Source organism: Octodon degus, unplaced genomic scaffold (genome assembly GCF_000260255.1).
Source record: "Octodon degus isolate 3935 unplaced genomic scaffold, OctDeg1.0 scaffold00113, whole genome shotgun sequence".
Taxonomy (NCBI): domain Eukaryota; kingdom Metazoa; phylum Chordata; class Mammalia; order Rodentia; family Octodontidae; genus Octodon; species Octodon degus.
The window spans coordinates 1226855-1253737 of NW_004524689.1; the positions used below are offsets into that span (position 1 = coordinate 1226855).

The following is a 26883-nucleotide window of genomic DNA, read 5'->3' on the forward strand; positions in this document are numbered from 1 at the left end:
GCAGTGGGGCTGTCTCCCCAGTGGATGGGCTGCAGGCACGAGACATCAGGAGGCCCTACAGAACCCGCGGGCATCCCATCAGCATGGGCCCAGAAGCCCTGGACACTGACTTGATGACAAGAACTGTGGCCCAACCAGCAGCAGAGGGCTCTGCGCTGGGGTCACGGGAGAGGAGCTACCTCAAAGCAGGCGAGGCTGCCACCGGGGCTGCCCAGCGTGGACCTGCTGCTCCCTGGTGGGGCCTCCAAGGGAACTGGACAGGGGGAAGCAGACACTGGCCCCAGGCCGAGGGGCTGGGTGAGGCTGGAAGACACTGGGCCCTCTGGGCTCCGACTGCACCCCGGCAGGCTGCAGGTCCTGCGCTGGGGCCTGGTGGAAAGTGAGGGCCAAGTGGCAGCCACTGCTGCACAGGCGAGCTCAGCTGGCCCTGCTTCACCCGACAGCCCTGCAGTTCTCAGCACAGGCGTGGTGGGCTGGCAGTGGCCTGGTGCCGTCCCATGCACACACAGCTGGGCTCCAGTGTTCGTGGAGGGCGTGGACGCAGGGTGCTGAACACAGCCCCACGTCTCCACCTGCGGACAGGGTACCTGCCTGCAGATCTTACAGGACCCCAAGGCCATGCTCAAGGCCACGGTGGCAAAACCCACACTGCAGCTCCGAGCCAGCGACAGCTCTAAGGGCCCTCATCTCAGCCTCTTCTCTGTGGCTCTCGAGCCAGAAGTGCTGCTCAGAACCTTGCCCTCCCCAGAGCCCTGGGGATGGGCTGAGGACAAGGAGACAGTACACAGCTGAGCACGCTGGGCCCCCAGGCCAGGAGGAGGCTGGGGACTTGGGAGCAGGCCTGGCGCCTAGCAGAGCCCCGCAGGAGGCCAGAAGATAGTTCCTGAGGTCAGGTTCCGAGCCCTGTGGCCGCTGGCAGCTGAGCCCACAGCGTTAGGCAGGCATATACACTGGCAGACTCTCGTTATGTCCCTATACATTTATATATATATATATATGTGTGTGTGTGTGCGCGCGCGAGTGTGTACAAAAGATTATTTGACAGATCAACACATTCCAACACACGAGTCTCGCACGACAGCTCTGCGCTGGGGCCCGGTGCGTGCTGCTGGCGGTCACCAGCACGGTGGAAACGCCCTTGGGTGGACGAAGGCTCCTCGCTGAGGAAGACACAGTCCTGGCAGGGACAACAGAGGCCGGTGGGCCTCACTCGGCCGGAACCTCGTACTTGAAGATGACGCTGAAGAGCGGGCCGCCCAGCCGCTCGGCCAGCCAGGCGTTCTTGAGCACGGCCAGCTTGAGGCTCTCACAGCGCAGAGCCGCGTAGTAGTTGGTGTGCACGGCCCGGCCCATGCCCTCGATGACCACCAGGTCGGCACCGCGCTCCCGCACCAGCACGGCCAGCCCCTTGTCCAGGCGGCTTGGGGAGGGAAGAGGGCCGAGGTTGGCAGGATGCAGCGGTCCCAACCGTCTGTGTCTAGCGCCCCCTAGCGACTTCCTCCCCACGGGGCCCAAGTCCAAGCAGGGACAGGCTGGGTTACCTGAGGTCAAGGCACGGGGAGCTGGAGCCCGTCTGCACCAGCAGCAGCCTCTCCTCTTGAAGCGCAGAGCTGTGGGACGTGAGGCGGTCAGCACCCTGCAAGGGGCGCCCTGTGGACCCCCCAGGTGCCACTCCCAGGACCCACCGGGCGGCCCATCCCCAGCACCTACTGGACGACGGGGTCCATGGCTGCGATGCGCTCGGCCACAATGAGAGACTCGCTGTAGGTCACGTCGTTCAGGGCAGGGCCCGAGTTGCATGCCAGGATGACCTGCAGGGGAGATGGCTCAGGCCCTGGCCTCTGCCCGCTGGGGACCAGCAGGCAGGCCCTGTGGGGCCCCAGGGAAGCGCGGAGGCCAGGGCCAGCCGAGCACCTTTCCAGGGGTGGGGAGCAGCTGAGCCGCAGCAGAGGGCCCTGCCTGGACTGCTGGCACCTGCCTGCCACCAGCAGCCCGCAGCGGTGCCAGCCCGCCCAGAGTGGAGGAGCCCGGGGAAGGGTACCCCCGTGGCCTCCACACTCACCTCCGTCCCTCTAAGGAGTAGCTCCCTGACAAAGGGGAAGACTCCCAAAATGAGGTCTATTCCACTGTTATCTGCGAAAATTAAGGCACATTTATGAGGGGGCCCCTGTAAGACAAAACCAGGATGCTCAGTTGGGAACAGTACATCCACGTGCTGCAGACCCCACGTCCCCATGCCCCACAGTGCTGGCCAGGGCCTTGGTTCCAGCGTGCAGCAGGGCGGGTACAGGGCGGCCTGCCCCTTCCAGATGGCGCCCCAGGGACGTGTGCCTGAGGCCAGCTGGGCTGCCAAGTGGCCGCTACAGGAGGGCAGGGGGCTGTGGACACTGTGCTCCTGGCTGGGCACTGCCTGCTTCTGGGGCAGCTCCTCACCCACCTCCCAGCAGCCTGAAGCCCCTTGGGGACCAGTGCCTGGGCCCCTCCCTCCTGCCTGTCCCTCCTGGGCAAGGGCGGCACCCCCCTGTACCTTTAATCTCTGCAGCCACTTGCTGTAGGAATCCACAAGCCAGGGGCGCTCTGTGTGCAGAGGGAGAACCATGAGGCACGCAAGGGCCCGTCACCCCTGCTCACGCCTCGGGTGCGTGCCCCCACCCAGCCGCCATGCTTTCCATGGGTGACGTCCCCCACCCTGACGGCCCACATGGGACGCTGAGGACCTGCAGTGCTCATACCTTGTAGCTTCTTCTTTGCTTCTTCAAACCCGAATTGGGGGTCAGACTCAAGGACACTGCACAGAGGAGAAGGGAGGTCAGGCGGACACCCAAGGGGAGCCCCTCCTCCCCTGCAGCCCCTGACCCAGAGTGGCGCGACGGACGGGTGCTCAGGCCACGTCAGCTCTGAGTGGCTGGCAGCCCCAGGGGTGTGTACCACAGCCTGTGGGGAGGGCAGCCTAACGTACTCAGAACTGTGTACATGGCCCAGCTGCCAGAGAGACGGCATAAAGGTGTGGCAAGGACATCAGCCAGCGGTGCAGAAGGGATGAGGGGGCCCTGCCCAACCGCCCTACTGCTATGCGTGGGGAGCCCTGGGGGACAGGCATCTCCCTCTAGCCTGGGTGGGGTGGAACAGGCCAGAGCGTGAGGCCCACTCCTTAAGGTAAACTGCTGTGGAGAGCACTTATTCAGGTCTCCCCCAGACCAAGAAGCCCAGGAGAGGGCACCAAATGGGCCCAAGAAAGCCGCAGCCCGCGTGTCAGAGGGACCGGCCACACGGCACCTTTCCAGCGCCGACAGGATGCGCCGTGAAGCCCCAGCGTGTGCACTCTAACCTCGGGCCAGCGTGGGTCAGATCTGCAGGCCCAGGCCCCCAGGGTGCCTGTGCTCAGGGAAGGGTGGGCAGCGTTGGGATGAGCCACTGAGCTGGAGGGAACCGGGTCCGAGCAGCTGCGTGAGCAAGCAAGAGCCAGGCTGGGCACGGCTGGGACACCTACTCAGACACAGCCTTGGCCCCCCAGTCGAAGACGTTGCCAGCCAGCAGCCCCCTGGCCAGAGCCAGCTGCCTCTCCTCCCAGCCCAGCGCATCCAGGGCCTGGACCACACACTGGAAGCACTTGAGCGCAACACCATTCTCCTGCTGCTTCACCTGCAGATGCGGGACAAGGGAGCGAGAGGGACACTGCTGCCAGGACGCCCTCCGCGCCAGAGCCGAGGGGCGGGGCCACGCCACACAGCACGGAGCTCCCCGGCACAGCCCGGCCGAGCCGAGCACTGGGCTACCCCAGGTTAAGTGTGCCTGTCCCGGGCAGGGCCACACAGCAGTGCTCAGGGTGGGTCCCGGACACAGACAAGGGCAGAGGGCACAAGGTCCTGGACGGTGCTGCGTGCCCCAGGGCCTGGGCACTCAGACACACCGCATGGGCGGGAGGGGCTGCAGCGAGATCCCAGAGGTCCCAGGAGCAGCGCTGGGGCCAGGCTGCATCAAAGGTGCAGGGTGGCAAGGCTGCCTCCCAGGGAGAGGCCAGCTCTGACTCGCTGCTCATCTCCGGGCACCCAGCCGACACCACGCGGAGAGGGACAGAAGCCCTGGCGTGCTCGGTTCCCAGAGAAGTGCTGGGGTACACACGCAGGTGCACACACAAACCCCACGGGGTCTGATGTGCCCCCAGGCCAATGCCTGATGGGGCCAAGCCTCCTGAGGTGCCTGCCCCGACCCCACCGGCATGGAGCCACTGATGTGGGCTCCTCACAAACCTTCGGGCCGGGCAGGAGGGGACGCTGCTCACTGCCCTGCTCCTGCCCGGCTGTCTGCTGTCAGGGAGGGTGGGCTCACCTTGGAGTAGGGATCCGGGAAGCTGAATTCGTTCAAACAGTGCTCCCGCGTGTCCAGCAGGCTGCGCACAGTGAGAGTCCCGTAGGCGCTGGGGGCGAAGCGCAGGCAGGGCGGCTGAGCAGGGCAGAGCCTGGAGCCAGACCCGGCCACAAGGAGGCTGGAGGTGGCCAGGGTCACCCGGTCATGGGCTGGCACTGGCCTGGCGCCGGCCCTGTGGGCAGGACAGGTGGCACAGACGCGGGTACTCACAAGGGCTGGTGCCGCAGGGTCTGCAGCTTGCTCCAGTACTTCTGCCGGAACTTCCTGGCCCTCTCGGCCGCATCCAGTGACTCGGGCTGGCTGGCCACGGCACGCTTCACCACCTGCCAATGGCAGGCTGAAGTGGCACCCACACAAGAACTGCAGGCCTCAGGCACTGATGTCAAACACTCCCAGCCACTCCTGCCACCAGGGACAGGACAGGGTGGCATCTCCCAGCACACCATGGCCTGCGCTCAGACTACCCCTGCTGTCTAGGGTGGTCACCAGGCCTGGGCCTGGCCTCAGAAAGGGGAGAAGGTGCAAGCCCAGCAGCACCTCCTGAACGAACTCACAGGATGGGGCAGGGGCTGTGTCACGCCCCTAGACGTTCAGAGACACAAAGCACCATGTGCGTCCCTGCCGTGTCTGAGGCAGTGGGGCTCAGGTGCCCTAGCTGGAACCAGCCCAGCACCTGACCCGCCGCGCACCCAGAAGCAGGTCTTGCCTCCCTACGCCCCCAAACAGACCAGCCACGCCCTCCATTTGCCTCTGCGCCTCCTGTCTCCAGCCCTCACGTACCCCGTCCAGGGCCTCTTCAAAGCACGTAAGCCAGTACTTCCGGGCTAAGGCGTCGTCGGTGAGGTCCACTGTGTCGGGCACGTAGGAGGATGGGTCCAGGAGGAGGGGCAGGTTGACCAGGGGCCTCTCTAGCCGGTCCATCTCCAGGAGGTCAAACTGAGAGGACAAGTAGAGTTGGGCTTCCAGCATGAGTGAGACGGCTCCCATGGTGTACCCTGGGGGAGCCCCCGCCCCTCGGTGATCTGTGGGGCAAGCATGACCCGACCCAGACAGCCTGGCGCTGGCGTCCAGGCCCAGCAGCAGGTCGGCTCGGGAGTGTCTGCCCAACTCCCACCCATCCTCCTGTGGCCTCCTGCACTAGCCTACGTGAGGGCCTGTCACGTCCTCGGGACCCTTTGATGCAGATTCCTGAGCCACCTCTACTGCCCAGGGCTCCTCTCGCAGTGCCCTGCCACCCTGTCCTCCTGTCTCAGCTCCGCGACCATGCCACACAGGCTGTCCTGCTCAATTCTCACCAGATCCCAGCCCCACCCACACCCAGCGAGGACCCGGCCACACCAGCGGTCACCTCAAATCCTGGTCACCAGCATCAACAACACAAGAGCCCCTGGGACCACCAGTCCCCAATGGGAGTAGCTGGGGTGTGCACGCCATGGTGGCAGCCAAGTCCCTCACTGTACGGACCACATGTGGATCTGCCGAGACGTGGTACAGCCCACAAGACCGCCACTGTATCTCGCCACGGAGCAGACCGTGCTCTGGTCCATGCACTTTGACCTGCGGGGACCAGGGTGGAGCAGCAGCCATGCCCTGGGCAGGCCGCCTGGACCCGAGGCCCCTGGAGCGCCCTTGCCCTCCCCGACCTGGTGCTCTGTGCACATGGGCAGGGGGTCCTAGACTGCAGTGGGGAAAGCCCGTCTGTTGTGAGTGGCAGCAGAGGGCCGCAGAAGGCAAAGGTGTTCAGGCAGGGCCCGGACTCACGGTGCCACTGCGCGCCCGCTGGGTGGGGCCCAGCGCTGGCGATGTGCTCATGAGTCCAGAGCTGCCTGCGTAGTTCTCACCCCAGCTGTACTGGTTTGGATCTGGAAAAGTGAGATGCCGACCGCCATGTTAGCCTTGCTTTGCTTCCAAAAGGGCAAGTGGGAGAGGAAAGTGGGCAGAATCACTTGTCTACCCAAGTGCTAAAGACAAACATTTCTGTGTCCCCAGGCCTGGCGCTCCCAGCCTCCCCAGCAGCAGGTCACCACGGGGGGTGGAGGCCCTCCTCAGCTACTCACTGTCCTGCTCGGCTCCTTTCAGGAATGCTCCGATGGCCCCCAAGTAGCCTTCGTGTCTCAGGAACAGCGCCTGCACTTCGCCCTGCCCCACCCCGCCCAGGGAAGCTGGTCAGCGTCACTGTCAGCACTGTTCTCCCCACCTGTGCACTGGGTCAAACCCCAGAAGCCATCCACCATGTCACTGTGCCCACGTACAGGGGCCACCTGCTGTTGGGGTGTACTGGGGGTGCTGGCACCAGGCACCGGCGTGTCCTAGAATGGTCACACCCTAACTACTGGCTGCTCGGGCAGTGCCTCTGACAGTACCTGGCCAGTCTCGGCCACAGGCAGGCTGCACACACCTCAGGCCTGCGTGATGCCCACTAGCAACCAGGGACAGCCCCCACATGCCTGTCACTGTCACGTCCTCACATACAACCTGCAGCATGCCCATAGGTAACCAGAAGGGGAAGGCTAGTGAGGGCAAGGTCAGACGGCAGGGCACCGGGTTCTTGGGCCCTGTCCTTTCAGGGCACCCAGAGCCAGGGTCAGTGGCAGAGCCCCAGCCCAATGCCCTGGCATGGTGTCTGGACATGGCTTTCAGTCAGGGGGCAACTGTGCCCACAACACCCACAGGCCAGACAGGCCATAAGAGGGCCTGAGACGCCCGGGCCCGAGAGACGACACTGCGCTCACCTTGGAGAAGAAGTTAATGCTGTAGGTGATGGTGTGCATGGTCACCGGGTGGCCCCGGATGAAGAAGCCCCCGAAGTATACTCTGTCCAGGCCGTGCAGCTTGGCATAGAGGCAGGCAAGCTGCCCAATATCGTTGCTGATCATGTGTAGCAAGCTCTTGGCCATGTCCTCTTTGGAGAACTCTGGGGAAACATGGGGGGCCTGGTCAGGGCAGCCCAGGTGTGACGGGGCAGGACTGGGCAAGAGGCCAGGGACAGCGGGGCACTCGAGGGGCACCTGCTTGCAAACACTCTTCCTACCCTGGTCCCCCCAAGCAAAGGTGGCTGGGACTTGTGTGCTGCTGTGCGGGGCGGGGGCCAGGCTGCAGCAAGGGCAGGTCAAGGGGCCCGAGAGCGAGCAGCGGCTCCAGGGCTGCGCTGCAGGGCTAGTGCTGCATCAGTTGTGCCCTGGGTCAGCTCGAGTGCCCGCCGTGGGACAGGGCCCGGGTACCTCTGTCGGCGGTGGCTGACTTCCCGAAGCTGCTGGCGATGAGGTTGCCGCTCAGCCCCAGAGTCTGGTGGGCCCCGCCGTAGATGTCCTGCACCAGCATGTCCACGTTGGCGTGCTGGCCCTTGGCAGCCAGGTGCAGCAGCTCATCGAACTTCTGCAGAGGCAGGGTGGGGAGTTCCGGTAACGGGGGGCCCCACCCCCAGAAACAAGTTCCTAAGCAGGCTGGCTGGACAGACGCCCTCCCGCATCACTGGATCGGGGGCTAGTGAGATGAGCCAGACACGGTGGGCTGTCACCCAGGCTGCCCTGGCAGCTAAGGCCCCCGCCCTCCAGATGGCAAGGTCCTCAGCTAGGGGCCTGGAGACCCCAGAAACAGTCATAACAAAGGCCCGGAAGGAGCACTCTCCAGCAACCCAGACACAGGCCTCGTTCCCCCAGGGGGTACCTTTGTCTTGGTGAGCAGCGCCCCCAGCCCCCAGAAGGTGCCGCCGCCTATGGAGCTGCCACCAATCCATTCGAACCTGTCCTCCGTCTCCACCTGGGGCACAGCCAAGCAAGGACTAAGCCATGGGGTCACCAGGACGCCTGTGGGCCACACGCTCGGCCCGGGCAGCAGGGGCCTCACAGTGGCTGCTGATTGCCCTCCCTGGCCGCAGGACGCAGCCTCACCTTCACGATGGAGACGCCAGAGCCCACATTGACCAGGAGGTAGGGGAATATGTTGGCGTGATTGGTCTGGAAGCGGAACTCGGGTTCGGTGTCTTTCTGGTATACGAAAGCCTCGTGCGGGATGTTCTTCAACACAAAGTTGCACCCCTTGATCAGGCAGGTCATCACATCCTCCTTGTCCACTCTGGAGAGGAAGCAGCCCAGTCATCTGGAGCAGTCTGGCCCAGAGGGGATGAACCACAACGCCCGTGCTGGGGAGGGAGCAAAGCAGCCCAGTCGCACCTTCGGCTTCGGGCCGACCTGGGTCCCTCCCACCCACGCCACACCCATCAGAGCCACCGCGGCCTGCCGGCCTCCTCAGCCCCAGGCCTCTGCTTACTTCAGCTGGAGCTTCTCCTCAATGAGGTCCTTGAACTTGTAGGCCCCGCCCCCTGTGGCCTGGATAACCTTGGTCTCAGTGTTGACCAGATGGTCTTTGATGAAGTCCAGGCAGGCCTCGATGTAGGTGTTCTCGAATTTGATGAAATGCAGACGAGCTGTGATCTCTTCCTGGACTGAGATCTCATAGGGCGGCTCATGGTCTTGCTCTGCATCCTGGAAAGCAAGGTGCGAAGTTGGCACGGCTGGGGACATGGAGCCCCCGGTCCCAGTGGTGTCAATGGGGCCGGTGGAGGGGCAAGGGGAGTGGCCCTACAAGGTGGCAGGGGAAACCGAGGGAGGACAGAGAAGCTGCCAAGACCCAACACTTCCAGGACAGCTGAGTGGACGTCTGCAACAACAGAGGACAGCAAACCAGAAGTCACAGAGCCACGTCCAAGGCCACAGGGCAGTGGCCGTCCAAGCAAGGCTCACCTTTCCCGAGTGGTCAAAGGACCTCACTTTGGCCACTTTGTGCTGCACTGTTGAATAGTAGGCCAGCTTGGTTAGGGATCCACCTACAGGGGAAGACACAAACCAAGCAAGACTCAGAACTGGAAGAAGGAGACCTGGATGCCTGGCTAGGAGCTGTCTGGGGCCTTCGGCGCTTCTGCTACAGCCTCCTCTCTGAGGAGGGGAATCTCTGTGGACGAGATGTTTGGTGCTGCCTGAACTTAAAAGTCCCTGTGGGTGCAAAACAGAAGAAGGGGAACATGAACTATCAAACTGGAATTTGTTTTTCCTTAGAAATTGTACTCCCCTCAGGTCTCTAACCAACCCGAGAACAAGATGCCCCTGCCCACCTCAAGTCCTAAAGCAGAAAGGGAACCATCAGGTCTCGGGGTGTATCTGGCTGTCACCAGTTGCTAGAGTAAACGCAGCTCAAGCTCTGGTCCTGAGAGTGACCCAAAGAAATAAGGCATTAGTAGGTCTCCACACAAGGACATGCATGTTTGGCCATGTGTCCAGATGTGCAGGGTGGGCTGCACAGGGAGCATCTTCCCAGGTGCACAGGGGACCTGGTGCTGATCACCCACCAGCAGGGAGCAGGGTGGAAGTGGTTCCTGCACTAGGGACACCCTAAGCCACCAGAGGTGGCCCTAGCGCCAGAATCAGCCAGTAAGTCAGACAGAAGAGCCACGGGCCAATGTCCTCAAGAGCCCCGTGGCATCCCGGGATGCTGCACACAGCTGGACACTGAACTCCACGCCAGGAAGAAACAGGCTCTGTTCACCTGAGACACTTCAGGTAAAGCCACCAAGAGACCCAGGAAAGGCTCTGGGAGGAACAAGTCCTGGCTGGACTTCCAGATAGAAAGGGCACTTTGGAGGCTACTCAAAGGCCAGGGATGAACAAACAGAAGGAGAACCCAAGGCCAGCTGCAAGCAGGTCCAGGGGCCAGGGGTTAGATCCCAGGGGCCTGCCATGCCGGCCCAGGGGGCCATGCTGAGATGACAATTGAGACTAGGCGTGGTGGCGTGCGCCTGTAATCCCCGCTCTTGGGAGGCTGTACACTGGGGGATTACTATGAGTCCGATCTAGTAGTGAGACCCTGAACACCCTGTCCAAAACTATAGTGTTTGATACATTGGGGCACAAGTGGTTCTGCCCACAGAGTGACTCAGCACAAAGAGACCATATAAAGGGGCTGAGGAAGGAGTCCATGTCCGAGGAACTTCAGTCTTCGCATTTGGCTTGGACTTCATTGCCTGGCCTACAGCACAGACTGTGGCCTCCGGCTTAGATCCTTCACCTTCCATCGCAGCCTCTTCAGCGTACGTTGCAGACTCCAGTCTTCTGTCGCAGACCCATCAGCTGACGGACAGAGACTTGCAGGGAGCACAGGAGCAAGCTTCAGACCTCGGGACTGAATTCTTCCGTCTGGGGTGTGCAGACGCTCCCTGCACGCTCCCCCATCTGACTCATCTTGTAATTCCTTACACACTGTATGTCTTGTGTTAATACTTGTTCCTTAGGCTATATCTGCTCCTCTAAGGAAAACCCCGACCGATACAAAAGCGATTCCAACAAATCACGTTTCTCGTGGTGCCTGACGGAACGTGGCAGAAGTCTCCCCGGACCGCAGGAAGGCTAGAGCTATCTTCAGACAGTGGCTTTGTAAGAAAACAGGGAGGGAACATGTGAGGGCAAAGACTCCAGCCAGCACATGGACTGGTACCGCCAACGCCTGAAAGCCAACACTTGCGGCTATCCCGAGTCAGCCGCCTTTTCCATTTGCTGCGCCTGCCTCCTTCCAGAGCAGCGACTCTGCCAAGGCCTCGCCGTGTCCATCCGAGGCCAGGCCGTGCTCAGTTTAGTAGACACTGTCTGGTGCCTAGCCTCTCCGTGGCCCAGAGTCCTAAGCCTCTGCTCCTCCTCCCTGTCCCACCCGGCCTAGGCCCAAGAGTCTCACTAAAACGCTGGCTTGATCCACCTCTGTGAATAAACTGCTTTGTGAAACAGAAGCAAGAGAAGGAGGGAGAGCAACGGGGCTCATCAAGTCGTTGGTGACAAACCCTCAGGTCATGGAACCTGGCGCTTTTTTTTGTCTTTTTGAGGCAAGGTCTTGCTACACAGCTTGGGCTGGCTTTAAGCTCACTTTGTAGCGCAGGCTGGCCTCACACTCACAGCGATCCTCCAGCCACCATGCCTGGCTTCAGAACCTATATTTTTGGTGTTAGTTTTAATTCATGCCCCGAACAGGATATGCTGGGGTATATGGGGCACTAGTGGGGGCAGGCAGGTAGATTTCTGGGAAACACACCTTCCACACAAAGCCTCACCCCCAACACCTCTCAAAGGGGCCTCCAATTCCCCAGCCAAGAGGGAAGAGAACAGGTCAGAGAGGGACGCAGCTTGCAGGGAGGTCAGCCTGGACCAGAATCAGCTCAGAGCCCAGTGCAGCGGAAGCTTCTGTCCCTGCCCATGCTCAGGGACCCTGCAATTAGTTCTCAGCCAAGCATGAGGCCCGACAGACTGAAAGACAATTCCAAATGATGTTGGGGGTGGCGGTGGGCTCTCCAGCCCAGGCCAACCTGAGGACTGGAGGGGGCTTCCCAGAGGTCACCTGCCTGACCTTCAGGCTGAGCCACGGCTTCCTGTCCACCTAAACCCAGCGCTTTCCTGCTCCCTTCTGCTGTATCAGCCCAGCACACACCACGCTGTGTGCCCTTCCAGCCTCCCCTCATCCTGCGGAAGCCTGGAGTCAGGTCCAAGCTCTGAGTATGTGCTGATAAATACAACGTCCCCACACATCCAGAGGCAAACCAGTCATCTGACACAGAGTCCCCAAGCAAGGGGAAAAGCACCAGCGAAGAGAACAGCTGGGGGTTCCTGGATGCTGAGAGACTTGGGCTAGGGAAAAGGAAATGGGAAAAACCTGTTTTTAAAGGGTGCTGTGGGCAAGCACACTGGCTTGTGACCGCCTAGGCCTAGGACCCCGCAGAAGCTGGCGTGCCTACTTGCCACAGTAACCAAGGTCTGATCTCACAAACAATAAGTATGTCCTTTTCAGTCCAGATAGGGGACCCACGTGGGGGAGCTTTTCAAGACAGGAAATAAATACTCATGGTTAAGAATACCTCTGCAGTGTGCAGCCAGGAAAGTGCTCCAGGACCCTGGGGCTGGGGCAGCCCTCCGGCCATAGCTCCGCCCTGCAGTTGCTCGTTTGCTGGGCCAGCAGCCATCAGGACTCTCGGAGGTGAGCCTCCTTCCCCAGCTACCGCCCAGGTGGATGTGCAATTTCAGTTGACTCTCGCATACATTTAGACCCGGTTTGTTATTTGTCCCTACTGAACAGAACCCCCAAATGTAGGGCCATCCAGCTTTGGAGTGCACACCCCTGCCCGGGTGAGGGTCTCAGAAGCCTGTGGGTGCCGCTGCCAGAACCTCTGGAAAGGGCTGACTGTGGAGGGTCTGGTGGGTCACCAACCCCAACCAACGGTCCCTCCAAATGCTTCTCGCATACATTCTCTCAACTGCCCCCCAGCTGACCTCCCCCAGAGACCACCTTGACGGAGCCCCCTGCAGGGCAGCTTGGTCGGGGCACGCATCCACCTAGTCACTCCTCGCAGGATGAGGTACCTCCAGAAAGTGGTGAACCACCAAGCCCAACGGAGCCTCAAGCGACGATACAACAGGAGGGCAGGGGGTGCACTCGGTGCCCCCAAAGCAGGCCGCTCTGCGGGGCACCCAGCCTTTGCAAGCACAGCACAGCACTCGTTTCAGCATCAAGCACCTGCAGCGGGCGGCGGCCGGCTCCCCTGGGCGCCCGCACAAGTCAAAGGGCATGGGGGCGCTGGCTCCGCCCCCGCCGCGCCGGTGCCTGCCCGGGCGACCCTGGCTGAATTAGTCCTCTTCCTGTTCCTTAGGCTCCACCTGCCCAGGGCCGAGGTCGGCACCTCTTGTGGCTCGCCAGTAGGGTCGCGGCGCCCAGAGTGGCGGGTGTGGGACGGGCCCGTGCGTGTCAGAACAGGGGGCGGCAGCTCTCCGCCGGGAGAAGGGGCGGTCCGCGGGTCCGGGGCGGCTGTGCAGGCCCCTAAGGCCACAGGAAGCCACGGAAGCCAGTCCCCAGGCCTCAAATCCCGTCCGGCGGACTCTCGCCGTTGTCAAAAGTTAACTCAAGGGAGTATTCTGACAGGCAACCGGAAAAGCCGCGGGCCAGACCCCGACCCCAGACCGCGGTCGGCGGCATGTGGACTACGAGTACCGGCATGCCTCGCCCGGCACGCGCTGCCTACCGGGAGCTGCAGTCCGGCCGCCGCTGAAACTGTGCGGGCGGGCGCCCCGAGGACTACAACTCCCACGAGGCCGCGCGCCGGCCCGTGAGGCGGCGCGCGCGCCCCGCGCCCCCACCCTTCGTCCTTCCCACCGCCCCCGATCGCTGCCCGCGCTTGCCGCTCCGACTGTCTGTTCAGGCGCCCGGCCCGCGGGTACCTATGTCAATGGCGAAGCGTTTGGCATTCTCCAGGTTACGGAAGATTTCGTCGGGGGGCAGCGTGATGCTCTTGTCCAGGCTGTCTCCGCTGCTCCCGCCGCCGTCCGCTCCACACTCCGCCATTTTGAAAGTGCCCGGCCAGCCTCATCAGCCATGGAGATATATGCGCATATATTTGACGGCTAAGCACCCCCGCGCATAGATTATGCTAATGAGGCTCTGGGCCCTCGGGCCTCACTCAGCTGGAGGGAAGCTCGGGCCAGTCCAGAGCAGCGGCTGGGGGGGGGGCGGTGAGGCTGCAGAGGGTCGCCGTTATCCGATAGAGGTGCAGCAGCGGCACAGAACATCTGGATGTTCTTGTTGCCCTGCTAAGCCGGTCAGATGTTAACTCAAGCGTTCTGAGCCTGCTGAACCGGCTCCAGGAGGCAGGCTGGGTCTGCTGTGAGCTTGGCCCTGCCTCTCCTAGGGTGACTCACCAGCCGGCTCCCCGGGGGTGAGGTGGGCTGGTTGGGCGGGGGACCTTCCGCGCCAAAAGTCCCCCTCACACTGGACGAGTTTAGGACCCTGCCCAACGGGGATGGTGTGTGCCTTCCTGGCAACTGGAGGAGTGCAGTGGAAAGTGGGGACAGACGCCTGGAGGCCACTTTCTGTCCACACACAGTTCTGGAAGGCTGGGGCAGGGGGTGGCAGGGCTCCAGGGTGAGCCCTGGGAGTCCCGGGACTTTGGGAGAAGAGCCTGGTGTTGGAACCAGACAGAGCGCACGCTGAGCAGGCTTCAGCACCTGGGTGGAGGGCTTGCTTCTGGCCTTCAGCCTCTGTCTGAGGGCTGAGGAATGTATCCCTGGTTGTGGCAGGTGGCAGGAGCTCAAGAGTGTCAGACAGGACTGCTGGAAGAATCAGCCTTGTTCGTGCCTTGGGCACAGGCAGCCTGCGCTGGGGAGGCAGGCCTGCTCCCAAGGAGGAGTGGCTGCGCTGGCCATGTTCAGGACGTGCCTGTCATTGGACACCGCTGCTGTGGACTGACCAGAGGGATGCCTACATGCACACTTCCTTCATGGAAGACAGAAAGGGACAGAACTCGAAGGCGGCAAGAGGGGAAAGTGCCTGGTGGTGGGGTGTGGCCCTGCCTGACTCGGTCAGGACACACTCAGTGCACCCAGCCCCTTCCCGCTCTGCGCCCCGCCCCCCCCAGCAGGCACCTGGAAGCTGTGGCTCTAGGCTCTGCGCACTCAACCCTATGCTGCAGCCTGACTAAAAATAGGTGCCCTTTCCCAGGCAGGAGCTGGCCCCTGGCAGGTCAGGTTCATAGCCAGCGTTTCCTGATTCTGCAGCCGGCCTGCCTCTGAGCCCTGTGGACCAGCCAAACAAGTGCCCTGGGACCACCTCTTGGGACAGGTGCTGTAGGCCAGGGGCAGGAGCAGGGCTGGGCGGTAGTTTTCCTGTTTGTTTGCCTTGGCTAAGCCCCTTCCTGCGTTCTCCTGGGAGATAGAGCCCAAGGTCCTGAAGCTGCCCCACTGTCACACACCCATAGGGAACTGGTGAAAAGCTGGGGGCAGAGACCTGGGTGTGTAGAAGTTATGCTGCCTGCTGCCTCTCTTCCTGCTTTGCCCCTCCTTCCTCATGTCCCCCATGGGACCCAGATCTTTTTCCCAGTTGGAGGGCCACTGGCAAGCACCCACGGCTGCACACCATGTGGTGCCCACTCCCGGCCACTCTTGCCAAGCCAGTCCGTGGCTGCCCAGGACAGATGGGAGGCACAGACGGCAGAGGGGTTGACAGTCGGATTTTATTAGAAGCCTTCGCAGTTCATGGGCACCCACGTGACAGAGCGCTCAAATTCTAAGTACACAGCGTGCCCACGTGCACCCACCCATGTCAAGGAATCCTTTAAGGATCGTAGTGGAGGCCCCGCCCTCCCCGAGTAGCCCACGTGGGCCTCTGGGCCAGGTACGCAGGCTGAGTACCTTCCTATGAGGATACATCTGGAGTTCCGCCTTCACAAAAGGCAATGTGCCCACGGCACGCCCGCCCGCCTGCGGGTGCGTGCCCAGCAGCGATGGGCCCTGAAGAAAGTCCTCTACAGGCTAGGGTGCTGGCAGGCCCAGCCCCTGGCCCTACAAATATCATAGAACCCCCGCAGCCCGGGGACTTCCCAGAAGTCACTTGCTGAAATGCAAACACAGAACAACCCCACGGGGTCAGACGCTGGGCAGGAGATGGCCCTGATTGTCCTCAAACAACACGACTCTGCAGGTGGTGCATTCTCGAGAATGACCCTCAGGCCGGCCCGCGGCCTCAGATGGGCTTCCGGAGAAGGGCGCATCCAACCTGCCAGGCGGCGGTGGGCACTGGGACAGTCACCAGGGCCGCCAGAGGCCACAGGCTGAAGGGCGTGCGGCAGGGGAGACTTTGGCGGAGGGGCGCGCGGGCAGGGGCACGGCGCTGGGCATGGGGGGCTCCTTGGCAGGCGCAGCGGGGGCGGCGGGGGGCCGCTGGAAGTGGCAGAGCAGCTTCATCTGGGTGTCACTGGCGGCGTGCAGGGTCAGGAACTGCACGGCTTCCTGCAGGCACCAGGAGTAGCCCTCAGTGTAGTCCCGGTGCAGGCTCTTGGGGCCGGCGGCTGCGGCAAAGGCTGCGGGGTGAGCGGGCGGGTGAGCAGGGCTGCGGAGCGCGGCGGGGTGCGCCTGGGGGCGGGGCGGGGCGGGGCGGGGCCTACCCTTGCTGTGCTTCAGGTAGCTCACGGCCATCTCCAGGATGTCCGCCTTCTCCAGCTTGGAGTTGGGCTGGTGCCGTGCGAACTCCTGCTCCAGCAGCAGCTTCAGCTGCTCGATGCTGCTGTTGATGCGGTCGCGGCGCATCTTCTCCACCACCGGCTTGCGCAGCTGCGGGAGGAGGGGGGTCAGCGCCCGGCCGGGGCCGGAGCCTGATCCGCGGGGACTTGGGTGCACTGCACACTTACTCGGTTCTTTTCCTTGGGGCTGAGCAGCTCCACCGCCACGGTGCTGGGGGCCATGCTGCGTGGGCGAGCGTGGGGCGAACGTCCGGGTGGCGCGGCGCGGCGCGCAGCCCCTATATAGGCGCTGGCGGCGGGCTGGCGCCTGGGGTCCGGGCGCCGCGGCCGTTCCCACACTCAGCGGCCAATGGCAGCGCGGGCCGCACAAAGGCGCCGGCCCATTAGCGCACGCTAAATTGCCTATGAATTGGCGCGGGCACAATGGGCGCTCCCTGAGGAGCAGGTGGGCCGCGCCGCACAATGTCCGGGCTGTGGGAACGCGCTCGCCCTCATTAGCATCCCGGGGCCTGGTGCTGGGAGCCCCGCGCCTCAATATGCTGCCTTTTCCCAGGCCACGGGTGGGGGGCAGGAAGGAGCCCCCGCCACCCCTCCCTGCGACTCCCCGCGGCTGCTGGCAGGGGCCGTGTGCTGGTGCAGATAAGGGTGAGCTTTGGATTCTTGGATGGAAAAAGCCCAGTGGCTGCCAGGGGCTGGGAGCCCACACCCTCGCTGACCCAGACCTTCTGCCCCAGGGGCAGAGGAACAGAGGTGGCCACGCTTTGGCAGAATGGTGCTGCGTCATCCTGACCACAGGTGGAAGGCCAGGAAGGGGCTAGGCTCTTGGCTGCGGCCGGTAACCTGGCACTCTGACCTCCCCAGCTGGCCTGGACAGCTCCAGGGAGCTGGGTAACATGAGGTGCCCAGTCCGGGGCCTGGCATCTCCGCAGCTCCAGGAACCCCCAAACTCAGGTAGTGACATCAGGGCTGCTCGGGGACCAGTGGACACGCCCAGGGATCATCCCACACTCCTTCCCGGGGCTCAGCCACAGACAGCGTCCCCAGGGCAGGAGGAACTGGCCTGCTCCCTGTGGTCACTGTCCTGTGTGGCTTGGGGGCAGCTGTGGCCACGCGTGGCCCTCAGTGTAACCTGGGCACCTGTAGAATGCTATCCTCAGTGTGTTGCCAGTGGTCCAAGGGGGCACCAGGTAACAGGCTGAGCTCTGCCCCTGACGTGTGCCAGCTGGATGGCCCCTAGCAAAGGCCCCGCGGGGTGAGCTGAAACCCTTGTACCTGGTCAGCTGTGCTGGGGGCCAGCAGTGGCTTGGGCAGCCTGGGAGGGGGAGGCCAGAGCACCCATGCTTTCATCCTCCAAAGGCAGGAGAAGCCCGGGTGTCCTGCAGGGCTGGGCTGACCCTAGGGTTGTTGGGGCCCAGCCCTGGGCACCGGTGGCTGGCACCAGGTCACCAGGGCCCTCTGGGAGGATGGCAGCCATGCCAAGTGTGTCCCACCAGGACTGTGCTCCGTGGCAGCAGTGCTGCATGCTGAGTGGCCTTTTGGGGGCCTGGCTCAGGAGCCCCTCAGCATGGGGCTGTTGGTGGTCCCCTGGTCCAGGATGGCCCTCCCTCTAGCCGGCTGATCACAGGAAGGAAGCCTCCTGGCTACCCCTCACTCTGAGACGGGAACTCCTCTGGGCAGGGGCACCTCACCACAGCCCTCGGGCCTTGTTGGCAGCAGCAGCCCGGAGGTGCTGGTGAGTCCGGGAGAGAGCATCTGGGCCCGCGCCCACAGCACAGCATCCCGAGCGCTGTGCGCTGCGGCAGCTGGCGCCAGGCGGGTCCTGCGGGCTGCCAGAGGACCTGAAGAGTACAACCCTGAGATATTTAAGAGGCCCAGTTTTGATAGCCACGCTGTGGACAACTGCATTTGGGGTCCTGGGGCTGAGCTCAGGTGGGGAGGACAGGGTGCTCTGGCCACCTGCACCTGCTGCCCAAGCCTTGCACACCAAGGAGGTGCTTAGCCAAGAGTGGAGGGAATGGGCCAAACCAGAGGCCTGGCCACGGCACCCACAGCTGGACATGGGCTCAGAGCCCACGCTTGCGCGGCCACCACCAGGCTGCTGGCAGGGACCCGGGGCTGTGCCGGATGTGGGGGGGTGCGGGTCAGCCCCGCATCCCAGGCTTTGCAGGGGGCAGTCAGCTGGGCTCCCTCCTGCCCGGCCCCTCCCCCAAGCCAATCCCTTGGCCCAAATGAGACGCGTGCCGGGAGATGCCGTCCAGCCCCCACGCCCCAGCTGCCTGCCCACCCGCAGTGGGCCAGGACGGCAGCCTTGGGAGGCCAGGGTGGTGGGTGGGCCGTGGGGGGTCCCGGGCCCTCCCCTCCCTGGGCTGGAGCAGCTTTGATCCAATTTTCGGTTGTGGGAAATATGAAATGAATGGTGTGGAGTCCCGGCCGGATGAAAGGCTGGTTCCCTCGCGAGCGCGGGCCAGATGGCAGCTCAGGCGGCCTCCGAGGCACACGCCTGGCCTTTGTGGGCCGTTTAACACTGTGAATGGGGCCAAAGTGTGGGAAACTCGCTGGGCTCCTGGCTCACACCATCCGCGCAGAAGGGGGGCGTTTTTGCCGCGCTGTGGAGTGGGGGGGCGGGGCCCTCTGTCCTGGCTGCCAGCAGCTTGGGGTGACTGGGGTTCTGGCCCCAGCTGGGCTCAAGGAGGGAGGGCATTTGTCCTGCCTGCATCTCCCAGAGTCCCCTGTCCGGGAAGGCTGGGTCAGGCCATGCGTGCCCCCGGAGGGTATGGCTGTCTGAGTCACCCAAGTGCTCTCTCTGCCAAATGTGGGGGCTCTCATGTGACGCAGCGATGCCAGCACTCAGGAGCCTGGAGCAGGCCATTCCGCGTTACCTGCATTCGAAGGCCGCCTCTCTGGCCCTGGGTGGCTGCAGAGCAAAGTGCAGTGTGTATGGGGGCCACAAGGGTCACCCCCAGCACCCTGAGAGGACTTCTCAGCAACTGCAGCAGCATGCTGCGCAGCCCTATGGTCAGCAGCGTGTTGGTTCCTCAAGAAATTGAGGGGTAGAACTACCGTGTGCTCCAGAAATCCCCTTCTAAGTCTGCACCCCAAAGGACAAAGACAGGACCTCCCCTGCGAGGCACCTCAGCAGTATCACTCACTCCCCAAGAAGTGGCAGCGGCCCACGTGTCCAGCAAGAAGGAGGCTGGCGAAAGCCTGGTCACTCCATCTAGTGCCCTCACCTGGCCTCGAGGAGGAGGAGGCTGGCACCTGCTGTGCCCAGGGTAGGCCTTGGGGTTAGGGTGCTCTGTGACCAGGCACAGCGCATGGGACAAACCCTCTGCTCACAGAGGGGCTTAGAATTGTTACGTTCACAGCAAGAAGAGGAGGCCAGGCTGTCAGCAGCTGGGCTGGGGAGGAGTCAGCATTTAAAGGGGATAGCGAGGCTTGGGAGATGGGAGGGACGAGGTCACGGGTGCACCTGACCTGCAGAGCCATGCTTAGAGGAGACAAGGTGGCTAAATTTCATGTTGTGTATATTCTTCCTCTGTGGAAGGACAAGGACTTCTCTCTGGAGATGCCTTCTCAATCGTTGGGAGTCCTTGCTCAGGCCCAGGGGTGGAAGGCCCTCCCAGGGTGGCCAGAAGCCACACTGCTCAGCAGGTGGGGAAGGAGTCCCGGCCCCCACTCATCTGGTGTGGCTCCTGAGCCCAGCCTATGAGGGCAGCGCCTGTCCTCACAGCCAGCCCAGAGCACGAGGGCCTCGGAGGCCAAGTGGCAGCTGATGCACCAGCACAACACAGCTTGGCCCTCACTCTGCACTTTGCTCGTAGCTCCAGACTCAGACTTCACTTGGAGCTCGGGTGGCAGGTGACCTGATGGACAGGTAGATGTGGGGACCAAGGTCAGTCGGTGTGGAGGCTGACATGCAGCTGCCCGTTGTCATCAGGGAAGCCCCGGATGGTGCAGGGTGGAGGGTGGGACCTCCTGGCTGTGAAGCCCTGCTGCAGCCAGGGTGCTCTGTGGGCTCAGGGACATCCCGGACACCTCCACCCTGCCCTGTCTTCTGTGCTATGGCCCAGTGTGGCCCTGCCTCCTCCCTACCCCAGGGCCAGGTCTACACTGTGTGTCTTCTGTCCACCCCAGCTTCCTTCCCCTGGTGGACAGAAGCCTGGGCACAGGCTGAGCAGGGGACAGGCCGGGCCCTGCACTTGACACAGAAGTGGGCCTCTGAGACCCCACCTATGCCATGGAGTGACAGTGAACAGCTGGCCAGTAGGCCTGCCTCACACACTCAGAGAGGTGCGTGGGACCCCAAATGTGAGGCCTGGATTTGGTTAGCTTTTCTTATAGTTTTGTTTTAACTTTGAGATAGGGTCTGGCTTGGTTGCCCAGACTAGCCTTAAACTTTTGATCTTGCCTCAGCCTGTCAAGTAGCTGGGATTACAGGTGTGTGCCACCATACCTAGTTTACTTGTGTACTTTTTGCATCTGTGTCCTTCTTCTTCTTCTTCTTCTTCTTCTTCTTCTTCTTCTTCTTCTTCTTCTTCCTCTTCCTCTTCCTCTTCCTCTTCCTCTTCCTCTTCCTCTTCCTCTTCCTCTTCCTCTTCCTCTTCTTCTTCTTCTTCTTCTTCTTCCTTTCTGCTGTACCAGGGATCAAACTCGGGATCTTGCATATGCCAGGCAGGTGCTTATGCTGCTGAGCTATCTCCTGGGCAACTTGTACACTTCTTAAAAAAAGCGTCCTCCCTGGCAAGCTCAAGGGCTTGAGTCCAATTCCTGGTTCCATCAAGAAAGAAAGAAAGAAAGAAAGAAAGAAAGAAAGAAAGAAAGAAAGAAAATAAAAAGAGCGTCCACATTACCATGCCCCCTGACATACATGCGCACGATACACTCGGGCAAACCCACATGTGCACATACGTGGGTCCCTGCAGGTGGAAGCACGTGGGCCCTCGGGAAGGCCTGTGCGCTCCCGGGCCTCGAGTACAGCAGGCTCCACCACTAACCGGGGGAGGACTGTGGGGAGGGGACACCAGGATGGTCTGAAAGCAGTGTGCTTCTGGGCAGGAATTCTGGGAAGCACCTTCCTTCCATGCTGAGGGTGGCAGGACACAAGCAGGATGGAGCGGCTTGGTGACAGCAAGAGCAGCAGGCACACGAGACCCCCGCGTCGGCTGGACGGCGGCTCCCGCGTGTGCCTGTGCATGTGCACGTGTTGGCCTGCACTGGTGCCTGTGTGCACCCTAGTGTGTGTGCCCATGCACGTGTGCAGCAGTGTGCACGTGTGCCCATGCAGCCTCTGCCCGCGTGCCCTCACGTGTGGGCCGGTGAGCAGGCTGGGCCCTTGTCCTCAGCCCTGCCTGCTGCCCCCTTCTGTCCATGCCTGCGGCAGCAGGGTGCTGGTGTCTGTCACCTTCCTGTAGCTGGGACCCCAGCCCTCCTGAGTGTGACGCCCCCAAAGCCCCCTGAGAGCCACTGCCTGCCCAGAGTGCCCTCACCCAGCAGCCCTGGGATCTGGACAGCAAAGCTTCTCCCTGTTCTTCAAGTGAGGGAGCAGGGGCCCAAGGGGGGCACTCTTGGCCACCTGCTGAGACACCTCCTGGGGCCTCAGCGTCCCCTTGCAGCCTCCTTGTCACCTCTAGGGCATCCTGAGGACCACAAGTTTGATGACAGGCTGGGGCAGACGTGACATGGGTCACAGCCTGCTGCTGGGGTCTGTGCTGCTCCAGCCGTGGAGACCAGTCCAGCCTCCCCACAGAGGCCCTGTGGCATTTCAGAGGTGGGGGGGTGTAGGCGGGGCTGAAGGGGAAGTAGGCCGGGCAAGGCCGGGCTCTGCCCCGGCATCTCAGGAAGACACCGGTGCTGTTTGCCTGCTTGGAAGATGGGAGAGAGACCGCAAGCGGACAGAAGAGACTGGCTGCCTCCGAGAAGGCTACACAGCTTCAGGGGACACCCAGAGGGTGGGGAGGTCGGGCCCCACTCCACAGCCCCCGGGTCGCCTAACTGGACTGCTACCCCCTACACCTGAAGCAGAGGTGCAGGCAGCACAGCATACAGTAAGTCAGGAGGCCATGGCGGCAGAGAGCAGGACCCCTGTGCCTGCCACTCTTAGCCCCAACCCAATGGGCCAGAACTCTGGGCCACGTGCTCAGTGCAGGGGCACCCTTGTGACAGCACCCACCTGGAGCTGGGCCCCGTGTGTCCCTTCAAAAGCCCACCCTGCAGGTGACACTCCTGCCACTTTACTGGTGTGATGGGGGCCGGGGCTCTTCCCCCGAGAGCTCCTGGGCAGCTGTGCAGCCTTGTGTGCAGATCGCAGCTCTGCACCCCAATATAGGGGTGGCCTCAGGGCTGCAGTGACAGTGAGTAAATCGCCAGCCTGGGGGGCGTCCTCTCCCCAAGGGCCCCTCTGACTGGACTTGGAGACCCCACCTTTGCCGCTAGTTCAGGCCCCATGTTTCCACAGGCTCTGGCCCGGGTCCCACAGTACCAGGCGAGACGCTTGGCGCTATCAGCCCAAGCTGCCCCGAGCCTCAGTTTACCCCCAGTAAGCCTGGGCTGCTGCTACAGTCCCGATAACAATCAAGCCCTGCGACGTGGGCTCACAGAGGGGAGAGATGGACAGTGGGAAACCCGGGCTGAGCTCTCACGGCGCTGGGATTAGGGCTGCGAGGCCCACGTGGCTGCCCCCCGCCCCCACCCGCTTGCAAGCAGGGGCAGAGCCAGGTCGCAGTCCCAAGCTGGTTAAAAACCCCGCGGTGTCAGAGAGCAGCTCGTTCCCAACTCCTGAAAGGCAGACGAGCCCTTTATTGCTCTATTATAAGGAGGAGCCAGATGGTCTTTTGGGAGTTGCCCCCCCACGCCCCTGCCGCCACCCCATTCATTCAGAGGCAGGCCCGGCACTAATACCGCGCGGGGAGGGGGCGGGCACACGTCCCGCCCAGCGCAGCGCGTGCGCAGTGTGGGAACCGCGCGGTCGCTGGCGCACCGCGGCCGGGCGGGCAGGTTGGCCTGGCCCTTGGGTCTGGGGGAGGGGTGTTTCCCTGCTCTGCCTCAGTCTCCCTCGCAGGCGATCAGACCGCTGATACACACAAGCCATCTAGCCCAGGGGTGAGCGCCAGGGCCTCTCCCTTTCTCTGTGCCCACCCCCAAGACTGGGGTTTCACACTTAGATGACACACAAAAGCAGCAGAGTGTTCTAGGGCGCATGGTGCAAGATGAACTTCCGCCATCAGTGCCTGGGATAATATCTGCCCAGGGCAGCCGAGCACAGTGCGCTACCCGCTGCCCGCTGCAGCCAGACGCAAGGCCGCACGTGGTGCCCTCCGCCGGCCGGGAGAGCTTCTGGCTAGCCTCTACCCAGCCCCCTGCAGCAGGAGAGGCCTCCACTGGCTCAGCTGTGTCCTTGTCCCTCTCCACCTGCCAGCTTGCTCAGCATGGCCACACCTGTTGAGGCCCAGGATCACTAGGCCCACTGGCCAGGCAGGAAAACAGGCCCAGAGAGATCCAGGGCCAGCCTGCCCCTTATGGCTGAGTCAGAGTGGACCCTGGACTGGGCCAGTGGCCCAAAGGGGGAAGGATGACGTGGGGGACATCAGTTGCAGGCACTGCTCCCCGGAGCAGGGAGGTGGGTGTGATGGGGTGCAGCCCAGTCACCTTCCCTGGCTCGATGGCCATTAAGGAGCCTCCAGCCTGGGACACAGAATCCAGGGTGGGCAGACCCAGGGGATGGGACCGACTGCCTTCACGTGGGGCAGAAGAGGGGCTTTGAGGGCAAGTCCCTTTTTTACTCCACCACACTGTCCTGGCTTGTGCACTGTTCCCACCCCTATGCCCTAAGCTGAGGTGCCCAGAGGGCACAGAACCTGCCACCACCTGGTGGGACTGACCAGAAGGGTCAGTGACACCCACTGGGGAGGGGCCACGCTCCAGCTCCCCACCGGGTGCTCCTCACAGCTGGGAGCCCGATGGCCTCAGGCGCAGGAGGTGGCATGGGCAGGCTGCCAACTCCAGTGGGCTGTGGTCACCACTTTATTGAGTGGCCCTGTGTGGCAGGTGTAGGGCCAAGAACTCTGCTTAGGTGGGGCCGGAGACCACCAGTCCTGCCCTTCCCACTCTGCTGGCCCTGGGTCCGGAGGTGACCCCCCCTCAGCCTCTTGCGCATACGTAGGACCAAAATAGGTCCTGACTTCAACGGGGGAGGTGCGTGTCACCCGTGGGTGGTTGTTCTCTGGTCTTGAAGGTGACCAGCAGGGTCTGGAGGGCTCCACTGCCCTAGGAGTCCTGGGCATCAGGACCTGGGTAGAGCCCTGCGCCACCCCAGAGCCACCACAGGGCAGAGTGATGGCCCCGTCAGCCTGCCCTTGGCGTGAGACTAGGAGGACACAGTCAGTCTGCCAGGCCACGTGGGAGGTGCTGGGTGCCAGGCACAGAGCTGTGGGCTGCCAGGGCCGCCTGTCCAGCCCTGGCTTGGGCTCCACTCTTTCCAGGCAGCCGCCATGCCCCCTCTGTCCCCCAGAGGGGTTTGGGCGGAGGCCCGCCCCAGGTGGGTGGGCCCCCCATTCATCTTGCACAAAAGGCGCGTGGGCAGCAGCAGACTCATTCGCCATGGGCCAGTCCGGCTTTGTGCGCGGAGCTCTGGAGGCCATCTGGGGAACAGTCCTCCCAGGGCAGGCAGGGTGGGCCCCCCTCCCCCCCCCGCAGCCTTTCAGGCCTGGGGAAGCAGCAGTGGCTCCCAGGCAACAGCCCTAGAAGGCTGAACATCTGGCCCTCTAGCGGCATCTCGTTCCCACAGGCCCTGGCCCATCCCCTGGCCCTGGCATGGCTACATGTGCCCTGGGCACCACAGTCTGGCTGCTCTTGCCACTGTAGAACCTTTGGTGCAGCTGTGGGTGCAGAGGTCTAACCTAGGAGCTGCCCATTTAGCAGCTCTGCTCTTGGCCTCAGTTTCCTCATCTGTGAAGTGGGCTGAGAACCATGTCAACCCAGGCATTTGTCGTGGATGCACAGTGGATGGACACAAGGAATGCCCTGAGCATGGCATGCCTGGGGGCCACAGCCCCCTCTGCTTCTGCCTCTAGCTTGAGCTCAGGCTCCTGGTGGGGACCGGAGACTGCTTGGGATATGGGAGGGTGATCTCAGGGAAGGCAGCCAGGTGCCATTCCTCGGCCTCCAGGAAATGAGCTGATAGATATGTGTCCTGTTCTCCCTGTATGCGGAAAATGCTAAATGTACGCAGCCCCAGGGAGCCCCCACCCATCTGAATCTGACCTCGGCCTTGGGCCAGCGTGGGGCTGGGGGTGGAGGTGTTGTGGAAAGCAGGCTCCTTGGAGGTGCCCCCTCCCAGGGGCCCGAGGCCTGGGTGGGTGGGCTGCGCCTGGGGCTATACTGCCCGATGGGGTGGGCATCTCCGAATCTGGGCAGCTGGGCCAGGAGGCACAGCACCTCTCCACCCTGGGGACCCTTCCTGGCCAGCGCTGGGAGGATGGGAGCCCACGGGTGCCCCTGCCCCCACCTTGCTGGGGGTGGTCCCTGAGAGGGTGTCCTGCAGCCCAGAGATAATCCCGGCTTTTGAGAGGCTGTGAGAGGCTGGCCCGGGGACTTTCCCACAGCCCTGCATAAAGGCGGGCGCCAGCTGCTCTCCCACAAAAGGCACCAGGCCTTTCAGAGCCTCCAGGTGGGCGGGGCCAGTGAGCAGCAGCCACAGCTACCTGGCCACCCCCAGGCCACACTTGCCACCCTGCCTGAGGCTGGCGTGGTCCCTGGCCCTGTCACTCATCTCCAGAAGCCCAGGGAAGGATTCTGAGGGGACTCTGCCCTCCCTGAACCGTGGCTGGCCCCTTCGAATGGCCTCCTCTGGCTCACATCCTGCCCCTGCCTGGCCTGGGCTGTCTTCTGCTGCTGGCTTCCACCCCACCCAGCTGGCAGCTCAGCTTGGGGACAGAGAGGGACACAGCAGGACAGAGAGCAAGGCAAGCCCTCCTCCCCTGGCCCTGTAAGGTCAGCTGTTTACAGATGCCAGGTCAGGGGGCACCAGTGCAGGGCCAAGGGTCCCTGCCCCCCATGTTAGTTGCCTGGACATCTCCGATGGCCTTAGAGTACAAGGAGCAGCCTGGGGAGAGGCAGCTGCTGCGGCCTGATCCATCCGAAGGGGCAGGAGAGAGGCCCCTGGGAGTGGCCCCCCTGCCCCCCTGGGTAGCCGGAGGTGGTGAACACCCCCTACCTGACTCTGAGGCCTGAGGTGCTGTATTGCCAGGTGGAAAAGCCCCAGGAGGGATAAAGGCTGGCCCTGAAGACAGGCCTGGGGACTCCTGTCCTGAGCCTTTCCTGTCTGAAAGCTGGAGGTGGGGAGGGGCTGCTCTGCACGCAGAACTCCAGGCACGCCCCCTCCCAGCCCGGCGTCCCGGACAGGTGGCTGGACTCCTGGGTCTCCTACAGGGCAGTAAGGGTGAGGCTCTGGGGCCCCCCACCCCCGTTTGTGGCTCCCCGCCCAC

The 26883-nt window shown here is 62.9% G+C and overlaps 2 protein-coding genes across 2 annotated transcripts; both read right to left on the reverse strand.

The window, feature by feature from the left end:
- Window positions 1–972: 972 nt before the first annotated feature.
- Window positions 973–13776, reverse strand: Pank4 (pantothenate kinase 4). The gene is made up of 19 exons (XM_004639599.2): window positions 13611–13776; window positions 9111–9193; window positions 8638–8852; window positions 8259–8442; window positions 8035–8127; window positions 7590–7743; window positions 7101–7282; window positions 6426–6507; window positions 6130–6230; window positions 5149–5304; window positions 4579–4691; window positions 4330–4417; window positions 3491–3642; window positions 2733–2788; window positions 2528–2577; window positions 2063–2167; window positions 1711–1811; window positions 1542–1610; window positions 973–1420 (listed from the first exon to the last, which is right to left on the reverse strand). Exons 1-19 carry the CDS (start codon window positions 13732–13734, stop codon window positions 1207–1209), a joined length of 2322 nt encoding a protein of 773 aa, XP_004639656.1. The 5' UTR covers window positions 13735–13776; the 3' UTR covers window positions 973–1206.
- A 1619-nt stretch (window positions 13777–15395) lies between these two features.
- Window positions 15396–16987, reverse strand: Hes5 (hes family bHLH transcription factor 5). Its single transcript, XM_004639600.2, has 3 exons — window positions 16571–16987; window positions 16328–16493; window positions 15396–16243 (listed from the first exon to the last, which is right to left on the reverse strand). The coding sequence occupies exons 1-3, from the start codon at window positions 16622–16624 to the stop codon at window positions 15969–15971; spliced, it is 495 nt and encodes a 164-aa protein (XP_004639657.1). The 5' UTR covers window positions 16625–16987; the 3' UTR covers window positions 15396–15968.
- Window positions 16988–26883: the final 9896 nt, after the last annotated feature.